The sequence below is a fragment of the Zingiber officinale genome, chromosome 1B, assembly GCF_018446385.1.
Source record: "Zingiber officinale cultivar Zhangliang chromosome 1B, Zo_v1.1, whole genome shotgun sequence".
Taxonomy (NCBI): domain Eukaryota; kingdom Viridiplantae; phylum Streptophyta; class Magnoliopsida; order Zingiberales; family Zingiberaceae; genus Zingiber; species Zingiber officinale.
In genome coordinates this window covers 147258693-147270351 of record NC_055986.1, presented here as the reverse complement: position 1 = coordinate 147270351, position 11659 = coordinate 147258693, and the positions used below count along the sequence as shown (strand labels likewise).

Below are 11659 nucleotides of genomic sequence, written 5' to 3'. Positions count from 1 at the left end.
CTACTTTTGAAATGTTTAAAAAATTACTTGCAAAATTCTCATAAAAATCATCTTTGTAAAATATTTTTTGAAAAATTTAAACATTTGAAAAATATTTGTAAAATTTTGAAACTCCTTTCAAATTTTCCCTGGTAATTTCTTTCACAATATTTTTCAAAGTCATTATATAGAATCTTTTGATACTATTGTATAAATTGTTTTACCAAATTATTTGAAAAGCCTTGCAAAATTTTCTTAAAAATATTTAATCCTCTATAAAATGAACTTGAGTTTTTACCTTTGTAAAATTTTTATTTGAAAACATTACTTGCAAAAGATAGCTCATTCTATTTGAAGTAGATAGCTCTTTCTATTTAAAGTAGTTGATTTTCAAAACCTTGTTTTCAAAATTTTTTTGAAGTACTTAACATAATTATTTGAAAACTTGCTTGAAAAACTAAGTTTGCAAAGTCCTTTTTGCTAAATCTTTCTTTAATTATTTATGCTTCATGCATTAATTTTTTTTTATATATACCAAAGGGAAAGGATAGTGGGTTAGGTTAGAAAAATTAACTCACTTTACTCAATTTAACTCAATGATTGCTTAATTGTATTTTTCTTCTAACTTTAACCCAGATTGTCATTATATCAAAAAGGAGGAAATTGTTGGTGTAGGTTGCACTAATAATCTGATTTTGATGTATGACAAATATGTTAAAGTTAGATGTGTTGTTTGTCTAATCTTTCTACCAAGTGTGCAAGAGTTGATTGGTCTGAAGGACCTAACACCAGGCTGAAATTCAACTAGGCCCGCGGGACCCAATAGCTGATGGGAAGTCCAGATAGGTCCACGAGGCCTAATATCTGGTGGGAAGTCTGGTTTGGTCCGTGGGACCTAACAACCGACCGAAGCCCAGTTGAGTCTATGGACCTGACAACTGGCGAGAAGATCTGGTGGGTCAAAGGCAAGTCAAGCGACTGCAAATGGTAAGTGAAGGTAAGTAACTGGAGGAGAGATCCAATGAGGACACGTTCTCCGTTGAGGAAACTGTAGGCATCGGTCCAGCTTAGGTTCATTTGGGAAATCTAAGCTGAGACCCTGACTAGATCCTGATCTCGGGGAGACAAGATCTAATTATTACTCATATCTTATTATGTTGTGCTAACTCTGTTTTGCAGGATAACTATGTTCGTATCTATCTACACTAACTCTTTTTTGCAACAAGAAGAATTGATAAAAAGGGGAGTCCGGGCGCCCAGAGCTAATTCGGGCACCCAGACCAGTTGCGACCAGTCGGTGCCTGGGCAGACACCCAGGTGGTCTGGACACCTAGAATTAGCTCAGGCGCTTGAACCAAAAAAGTTATCCCAAAGATGAGTTGGAGCGCGTCGACTGGCCGAGCCACGTCAGCATAGTCCAAGTGCCCGGAGGGGGCTCCAGGCGCTCGGAATGGGCCTATATAAGGGTCTTCGACCAGCAGCTCCACAACAACAACTACTATAAGTTTCCCTCTTATATGCTGCTTTGAAAAAACTTCGACGATATTGAAAGGTTGCTCCGAAATTCGAAGAACAAAAGATTCTTATTTGCTTTCTATTTGTCGGTAACGATTTCAGTTCTTGTACTCAATACTTGTAACACCTTATTCGAACTGATAGTGATTGCCCAACAAAAGCGATCGACGATCGTCGGTCTTGGAATAGGAGTTGTCATAGGCTCCGAACTAAGTAAAACCTAGTTTTTGTTAGCATTGTCTTTTGTTTCCCTTTCCGCTGCATAACTTGTTTTAATTCCTAATTTTCGAAAAATGCTATTCACCCTCTTCTAGTGTATTTACGGTCCTATAGATTTAGCATGTCTTAATTGAACCAATCTATTCTTTTATATACTCGACTCAACCTATGGGGATTATCTACCATAAAGTTCATCCCTCATTAATAGTCCATCAATATTAATGAACCGAGTTATTGGAATTACACATTGAATCCACGTCCATTTAATCCAAATCTCATTTATATGCAATTAAGCATTAGATCACTTAATTAGAATTTAGTTTATTTAATGACAATTATATTTTATGGAGATTAAATCCATCCATTGAATTTAATTGGATTTAGTTTATCCGTGTGGACTTAATCCTACAATGAGCGACATGACATCTTCATGTGTCGCATTTTGCTTGAAGGGGGCCACCCTTTGCGAGAGGTCGGGTGTGGTGGCAGAAACTTGATTGCAGTTTTAGGAAAGCCACTTTCTTGATCTCTTTAAGAATGAGAATATGAGATGGCCATGGAAACAGAGTAACCTTGATTAAATTTCTATTTCGGTCACCTCTGTAACTGTAATATTTTCTTATTAAAACTTGTAATATTAATTGATTTCAAGCAAAACCCATGGTGAATCTAGTTCCTGTGAGTTTAATCCAAAACCATTTAGGAGAATTCTTAAGAGCTTTCTCAAAACATGAGAATCATGTTAAGAACAGTTCATAGAACGCTGACATCTTTTCATGATCAGTGTCAATTTGGTGAGCTATCTCTATTAGTCTATTCCTCAACTAATAAGCTTAGAACAAGCATCTAAAAGTTCAACAGTATTCATCAAGTACCAAACCAATTGGAATGTCACCATCCTCTTTAGCTTACATTTCACTCTGAGAATATTTATTCTGTGAAAAGGAAATTTATTAGGTACCTCAGCAAGATGACCTGTTGCTTCGACTTGCATCTAAAGCTACCATTCTATGGAGTTGGAACAACTGTATAGTGTATTGAAGTCTGAAACTACTGCCTGAGCAAGATCACCTTTCTCTTATTCGATGGTTTTTCCATGTCTTTTGCATGCTGAGTATGATGTTAACTGTTTCCTTGGTGTTTGGCATCACTTAATGTTATTCATCATGCTCATGCTCAATGGACGTAGATCTAGTATTTGAACTTGTCTGCATTGCTTGGCCTACTCCTTGACAGTGGCCAAGATATCAATCAGAATTTAAGGGATGTCAACTCTGTTTTCTGAGGTTGAGAGGAAGTATGGTGCTGACTGGTATACCATTAATTTTTGCCTTAACCTAACCTGAATACAAGGTTAATTGCAGAAGGGGATTGCTGTTGAATGGCCATTATGGCTGCCGGGGAATTAATACTATTTAATTTTTTTTGAAGGATCATGATTAGAGGGTCTTAATAATTAATTAATTATCTTAAATAATCAAATTTATGTAATTTAACAATAATCTAAACTATGAATAATTAATTGATAATTCAAATAAGTCTTAAGGATAAATTAATTATCGACGGTCGTGGAAAATTAATTTACATTTAAAATTAGTTATTAGAAAACAAAATAAATTGTTAGTTGCTTACTAAATCAACAATTAGTAATCAAATAATTAGTTTATTTTCCAATTAGAAATCACTTTGATCACTGAACACATTTTGGAAAAATTATTTGATGATATTGAATTCGTACTAAATGTACTAAATGAGTATCATTAATTATATATATCCACTAAATTAGTCTTTATTGTTTATTTATTTATTTTTAAATTATAAAAGCATCAAATATTTGTATTTGATGACTTTAGAGATCTTGAGTTCATGGATACATTGCACTCGTAATATTCTGTCGTGACAAAAAAAAATTATTTGGAGTCTTAAAGTAATATTAAATATTTATTTATTATTTTTTAACTATATTTTTTATAATTATTTAACTATTCGAACTGGTTAATTGATGATTGATTCGGTCTTATACAGTGGCGGATCCAAATAAAGAAAAAAGAGAGTGCTTAAAGAAGGGAGTCGGATCGAGTTTGTCTTCCTTCTCGCTGCCCCTCGGACTGTAATATATTGGTGGAATTTTCCGAGAGTAAAAGGGTGCTCAAGCACACCCCCACTCCTCGTAAGATCCATCATTTGGTCTTATAAATATTTTTTATCAATTATCAAAATAAATTTAAAAATATCGGCGATGATCAACATTCTTATACTTGTGATTTGATGGAAAATTCTTATACTTCACCTTTTTATATTATAATAAAAGATGATTACACATACATAAGATGCCTCAGATAGTCCGTCTTTAAATTATAAGTGATGTGAAAGAAAATAATTTATGGGGTTAACTTGTATATTATAGTAAAAGGTTACCAGATTAACTTGTAGTTAACTGTCAATTTAATTAGAAGATGAAAGAGATTTTTTTTCCATTAGACTATATATCTATAGAAAAGTAATCGTGTTTACCTTACTATAATAAATCTATTATCTTTTACCCAAATAAGCACATGAATCCCGTGATTTTTATTATTAAGTACTTCACACGCCCTCAATCGGTTAAAATCATATTTAGTCAATTGTTAGTTGTGTGTGATAATAGATGGAAAGAAGCAGATTGAAAAAAACATATTTAAAATAATAAATATGCTCTTTAATAAAATTTTAATTGTAAATAGAGAGTAACTTTAAAGTAAGTTAATACGTGTCTTTTGATAAAGAGTAAAAATTAAAAAAGTACTCTTAATTATCATAATTATCAATAGGACGGTAAACAAGCCGAATCAAGTTGAACTTTAGGATATTCAAACTTATTTGATAAGGTAATCAAGTTGAGCCAAGCCGAGCTTAAAATGAACCGAGCTTTTGAAATGAGTGTTCAAGCTTGACTTGATTTATTTTTTTATGACCTTGAGCTTGTTTGAAGCTTGATTTGAGCTTGTTTCGTTTAGATGTTATCAAGCTCTCAATTCAAACTTGGCTTGAGCTTGGTTCGTTTAGATGTTATCAAGCTCTCAATTCAAAATTATTTGATTATTTGAAATTTTTAGTTATTTGATTGATTATTGAGCTTGATAATTTAAATTTATTTATTTATTTTATTTTATTTTATTGTTTATTTAGCATATTAAAAAGAGTTTTATTAATGAATATGATTTGTGAACATGGTTTATGAACGTTGTTTACGAATATTGTTCACGAATGTTGTTCACGAACGTTAACGAGTTGAACACATATGTGTTCAAACTTGTTTATTTAGCATAATGAGCTGTTCAAACTTGTTTGTTTAATTAATTTTATGTATATTGAACGAACATAAACAAACTCTTACCAAGTCGAACACCAAACTTGTTCACGAACGCTTAATTCATTTACCGTCCTAATTATCAAAAGGATAATTTTGTTTTAAAAGAGTTAAATATCATTCCATCATATTTCTTATATGGAAAATATTCTTATTTCAAGATTACAGCTATTACACTAAATAAAAATAAATTAACTGAACTTGATAAAAAAAAAAATTATACATAAAATAGGTTTATATAAAAAAAACTCTTTAACCATTTAGTCATAATTCTTTAAATTTAATCAAAATAATTTCAATATGATTAATATCATTATGGTATTATTGTAGGAGTCACAAAATTATCATAGCCATTTAATTGGCCTCTATAACATGACATAGCTAATTAATAACTTCTATAATAATTATAGCAGCTATTTAATTAGTTTCTACAATATATAAATTTCAATTAATTGATTGTTGTAATATTATAATAATCATTAAAGGACTACTATTTTAAATATATTAAAATAATTTTATTCAAATTAATAAAAAATTATTTTAATATAAAAATATTTTGTATAAAATTTTTATTTTTATACATTTCAGCTACAAAATAACTACCTACTGTGACAATTCGTAACCTCTACAATAATACTGACGTACAATAATTCTAATGATCAGTGTTTATTTATTTATTTTTCTTTAGATAAATTATCAAAATTTACCAGAAAAATATTATTTTAATATTTAAAAAGAAAAGGGGTTCTGAGTATAAAGTTCCGAAACCAACGCAGACTAGTCTGGCATTTTTTAATTTACCCCCTTCGACTCCAGTACGTTAACAGTCCAATTTCTATCGCTTTCCTTCCACTTGCCCTGTCCCTTTTCTCTCTCGCTGCCGTTTGCCGTTTAGATCGGCCTTGTTCCTCCGATCTCGCTTCAGCCAAGGTCCAGCATCAAGGAGTCTTCGCGCGATCGGAATATGGGTCAGCAATCGCTCATCTACAGTTTCGTCTCGCGGGGGACGGTGATCCTGGCGGAGTACACGGAGTTCACCGGTAACTTCAACAGCATCGCTGCCCAGTGCCTGCAGAAGCTCCCCGCCACCAACAATAAGTTCACCTACAACTGCGACGACCACACATTCAACTATCTCGTCGAGGATGGATACAGTGAGCCCCTTGTATCTGTGCCTCATTCTTGACTCAAGGGTTTTCTCTGGTTCGGTCGAATCTCGATGAAGTTTTGATTTTCCATGATTTTGATAAGTAGAACGAGGGATTTTGATTGGGGTTTGTTGTTTATAGTATTTGGTGGGGGTGAATCTAGGGTTTCTGTCGTTGTCTTGCTTCGCTGGATCATAGTGTAGTTCGAAGATATTAAGTGGAAACTTCTTGCATCTTTTAGTTATTTGCTTGTATTTTTTTTTTTAAATGAAGACTTTTGTTAACCTGATGCTTCTGCCCAATATTGGTTTACTTTTGAGTGAAAGATGCAATTTTAGTGAAACCAGTGTTGGTGCAGAAGCTGATTCATCCAAAGATATGATAACTTGACGTCAGTTAGGACAGATCAGTATATTTGCTCTATTCATTGTAAAAATATTACAATTCGTTTTGAGACCAAGACAACAGAGAATTGAAAGATCCGGAAAAGGCCTCATCTATGTCATGCTTGCATAAATGAATTAGAAACTGTACGTCATCTTTGATAATTGTGTTTCAGAAACATTTTTTAATTTTGTTGATTATTTTAGTTTTAAGTTTGAATGTTCTTTTGTGAACTGTATCTTTATATTAACCTTGAAGAATCATGATGTAAAGGTATTTTTGATGCTTGGTCATTTGTTCACTTCTGGAATTAATACCACAAGTTTCAGATAAGGAATATTATCATATGAAAGTGGAAATTCCTTTCTTTTCCTTTCTCTAAATTTAAGTTAGACAAGCCATTCTATTTAATGAAGATCTTATATCTTGCCTTTGCCTGTTATTATGAACCTTTTGTGATGTTGATTGGATCTGAGAGAGGCTTTCTCATATTGAGCTTTGGTCCTGCCACTTTTCTAGTAAATTCACATTGAATGATAACTTACTTTTAGGGTCTATTTGTATTTTTGAAAAAAATTTCTAGGTTTTGTAGTATTTTGCTTCATGGAAAATCATGGCCAAGGGAAAAATATTATCCTCATCAAAGGAAAATGTTGCCATTTTGGGTGAAACTTACTTTCTCTCAAAACAAGCAGAAGTGATTTCCTCTATTATCAGTAACTCTCACACATTGGCAACAACCCTCTTCACTCCATTCCCTCACAAACAGTAACTCATTGTTGCCAGACGAGACTAAGCCACCATTGCTCTTTGGACTGTCACTTGTCGTCGCCCATCAAGACCATTGCCTTAGACTGTCACTTGTTGCCTGTTGTTGCTTGTTTCATGTCGCCTGACAGAAGGATCTGTTGGTGGTGCTCCTACTATGGCTGCACCGAATTTGTTGTGCCACCCTGAATCTAATAACCACTTGCCGAGACTGAGTTGCAATTACCCACCAAGACTACTACCTGCCATCACTCATCGCTGCTTGGCTTGTTGCTTGGTAGAAGGAGTTGTTGGTCGAGCTTTGGAAGGAAGATAATGAAGGAGAGGAATGGAAAAATATTTTTGTTGTAACAAGCCAAAACGCTTCACTTGAAAAACATATTACACAGCCTTAATATTTTATGTGAGACAAACAGACCCTTAGTGGCTCATATTTTTCAGTGTGCACCTGTTGTTTCAGGCTTGTGGAAAGTTACACTTGTGTACTAATTATTATTTTTGATGTGATGTCTCTGCTAGACATCTTATTCTCAAAATTCTGTAATTCCTACTATTTAGTACTTGCATGTCTCAATAACAACCAAGCTTAAAGTTTTACATGCTAATTTCCATCTGTCTTTCTTAAGGTTGGCATGGGTCAAACTATGACAATCTAGTTTCTAGTTTTAGACCAATTTCACCTCTTTGATCTCCTAACTTAGCCTATTTATCTACAAACACTTCTTGGAAAGGTATAACATTACTCAATCTGATACTTATATATAGTTATAGTTTTATATTTTATTTATATAACTATTCTAATATCTAAGCCTAGCTGCAATGCATATTTAGTTAATTAATTGTTTGGAATTTAACATTATTTAATTTGGTTGGATTTAGTGACTCAACTTGGGCTCAGAAGAATTTTAGTTGAGCGATATTTGTGGAATCTTTCTTTTATTGATTATGGCTGCTTTGGGGCTTGATTGGGCTTAATTTGGGATCCTAGTTTGGGTTGAATCATCTTTTAATTGAGCTGCACTTGATTGTGAACAGATTGATTTTTCATAATTTAATCTAGTAAAATCAAGGGAGAATATTTTTCTCCTTGTCTTCTTCCTTTAGACTCGCATTAGATTGAGTTTGTGTGAGAGATTGAGCAATTAGAAGGAGAGTAATGAGGAACAGTGATGGGTTTAATGAATTGAAGAATTATGAGAAAAAGAACAAGGGATAGAAAAAGCATAGGAAGAAGATGAGGAAGAGGAGGAAGAAAAATTGATGGTAGCACTCATCCTTTCAGGCTTTGCTTTTGGGCTTAATCTAGAATTCTAGTTTGGGTTGAATCATTCTCAATTCAATTGGGTTTAACCATGAACAAATTAATTTTTATGAATTGGTCCAAGTTGTTACCTTGGCGCAACGGTAAAGTTGTTGCCATGTGACCAAAAGGTCACGGGTTCGAATCCTCGAAACAACCTCTTGCAAAAAACAGGGTAAGGCTGTGTATAATGGATCCTTCCCCGGGACCCCGCATGGTTGGAGCTTCGTGCACCGGGCATCCCTTTAATTGATCCAAGTAAATTTAGGGGAAGAATATTGTTGATCAAGGTAAAATGAGTATGAGCATGAGGTTGAGGTATTGTTCTCCTCGTTTTCTTCCCTCATATCCACACGAGGTTGAGCTAGCAACTAGAGGGAGAAGAATTCATGGTAGCTCACTCATCCCTTTTCCCGACCATCAAAGTTTGTCTTGCCTAATATGGGCCATAACAAAGGCTTGTATAATTATTCATTCAATATGAGCATGTATTTGGTATTTTCCAACACCTGCAAAACAGTGATACTTGCATGTGCCAACCTGGTTTTTTATTTTGGTTTTCAAATGTTACTATACCTTTTGCTTGTGTTGACCAACAGCGATGAGATTCTCAACCTTGATCATGACTACAAAACAAGTAATTCTTGCTCATGCTGACCTAATTTTCAAACGGAATAATACATTTCATGTGTATCAATTTACATTGAATGACGTTTTCCACCATGATCATAACATGCCTAAGGTATTGTTTTGATTGTCCTGATTGACATGCAATGAGATGTGCAACTGTGATGATATCATGCCTAAGATGGAAAGCTTTGGTAACTTTGTTTGTCACCGGTCAAATTATATTAATGAAACTTCCTTTAGTATAAGTAGTTCATAGTTGTTCCTAAGTTATATTTGTATGCTATGTCGCTTTGATCTTTTGCATGCAAGACTTCATACTTATATTCTAGCTATGAAGAAGTCATGGTATATGTTAAGGGGAAACGCCATTCCACCCTGCTTGAAAAGAATGACACATTTTTAGTTGTGCTTACTTCTGTTATTAGTAAATAGATATAGTTCCATCTTGTAGTAACTCAACTCAAAACAAGCATAATCTGGGTATATTGAAAATGATTTGTATAACACCTTGGGTAAAGAAAAGCAATTTCATCGGAGTGGAGGCTGCGTTATTTTTAGCTCTTATAAAGAAATTACATGATGTTTCTTAGAATGCCATGTTGTATGCTTTGAAGGCAGCGGAAGGGTCATTGGAGTGGAGGTTATGAGTTATGTTAGCTCCTATTAATAAATTGTATGATGTTTCTTAGATGCCATGTCGTATGCTTTGAGGGCAGTTGAAGGACCTCTACTTTCCATTTTAATGTTTGGAGCATCCACACTGACACTGTCTGTCGCATGAGAATGATATTCACCCTTAACAGTACGAAATGATTTAGTGGGGGTGTTCAGCACAAGGTTCCCTACTTTCCATTTTAATGTTTGGAACATGCAAAGTATGTTGCATGAAAAATGATTGATACTCACTCTTAGCAGTACCAAATGTTTTAGTAGGGTTTCAGCACATGGTATTTTTGGAGGGCAGTTTGAAGTTTATAAATATGCGTGGTGCTGTGTATTTTCTAGCATAATTTGGAAGTTGGTGGCAGGCTTTTCACTTGTCTGCCTAATGCATAGAATTTATGTAGTTAAATCAATAAGCTTTTGTAGGATCTTGTTGGGTGATATTTGTCTGATTGATTCTTTTACGTTCTTCAGTCCTACAGTTTATTGTCACTGACTTGGTTTTCCTAGAGTTGACCTTGTGTATCCTTGTTGACTACTTGAGCATTGTGAGAGTTGATATTTTCTTGTTTAGTTCAGTGACTAACTGGAAATGTGAATATTGCAGCATATTGTGTAGTTGCTGTTGAATCTTTAGGTAGGCAAGTTCCGATTGCTTTTCTGGAGAGGGTGAAGGAGGACTTTAGCAAAAGATATGGAGGAGGAAAAGCTGCAACTGCTCCAGCAAATAGCCTCAGCCATGAATTTGGGTACCTTAACAAGGGCTGCTTGATAGTCATTCTTATGATCTCTTAGCAGAAAACATGAGTAATATTGAAACATTTACTATTGTATCAGCTCCAAGCTTAAAGAGCACATGCAATACTGTGTTGACCACCCAGAAGAGATCAGCAAGCTCTCCAAGGTGAAAGCTCAGGTTTCGGAAGTCAAAGGCGTTATGATGGAAAATATTGAGAAGGTGTTTAGCCGTTGTCATCTTCAATTCATGTTATGCAGTATTTTTTTACCTGCACTGATATCTTTGGTGCTTTATCATGTTCATCTTTCATTATTCAGGTTCTTGACCGTGGTGAGAAAATTGAGTTGCTTGTTGATAAGACAGAAAGCCTTCGATCCCAGGTGCTGAAACTATAGTCCCAAGATATCTGTCCCTCACTCTTATGAATTTATCTATTGGACTTTATAATGGTGGAAGTATTAACATCCACTTCTGGAATATATTCTGCATGATGCCATAGGCCCAAGATTTTCGACAGCAAGGTACAACAATGAGGAGGAAGATGTGGCTGCAGAACATGAAGATTAAGTTGATCGTCCTGGGCATCATCATCGCACTGATTCTCATCATAGTTTTGTCCGTTTGTCATGGCTTCAAATGCTAATGAGCATCGATATGCAGATATGCAACTGTCTCAGCAATTTCCTCCCTTGTGCAGTCGTCAAACATGGTGCCACTACTTGCGTCATTGTATAGCTTCTGCATAAACATTTGCGGAATGTGGTTTGGGTTTCTTTTTGCAAACAATTCCCTTTTCTACCTCCTCGTTACTGCAATCAACCTAGCATCTTATGAAGAATCAACATATTATTGTGTATGCTGAAAGCATGTTTTTGCCAATATGAATGGTCATATTACTACTTTGTGTTGATGCTTATTTGTCATTGTGTCTGTGGGCTAACTAATCCATATATTGTTCCGCAAAG

At 34.5% G+C, this 11659-nt stretch overlaps 1 protein-coding gene across 1 annotated transcript; it reads left to right on the top strand.

Annotated features, from left to right (window-relative positions):
* Window positions 1–5879: 5879 nt before the first annotated feature.
* LOC121984417 (vesicle-associated membrane protein 721-like) lies at window positions 5880–11604 on the top strand. Its single transcript, XM_042537342.1, has 5 exons — window positions 5880–6216; window positions 10563–10704; window positions 10793–10913; window positions 11012–11074; window positions 11194–11604. Exons 1-5 carry the CDS (start codon window positions 6027–6029, stop codon window positions 11335–11337), a joined length of 660 nt encoding a protein of 219 aa, XP_042393276.1. The 5' UTR covers window positions 5880–6026; the 3' UTR covers window positions 11338–11604.
* The last annotated feature ends 55 nt before the right edge of the window (window positions 11605–11659 follow it).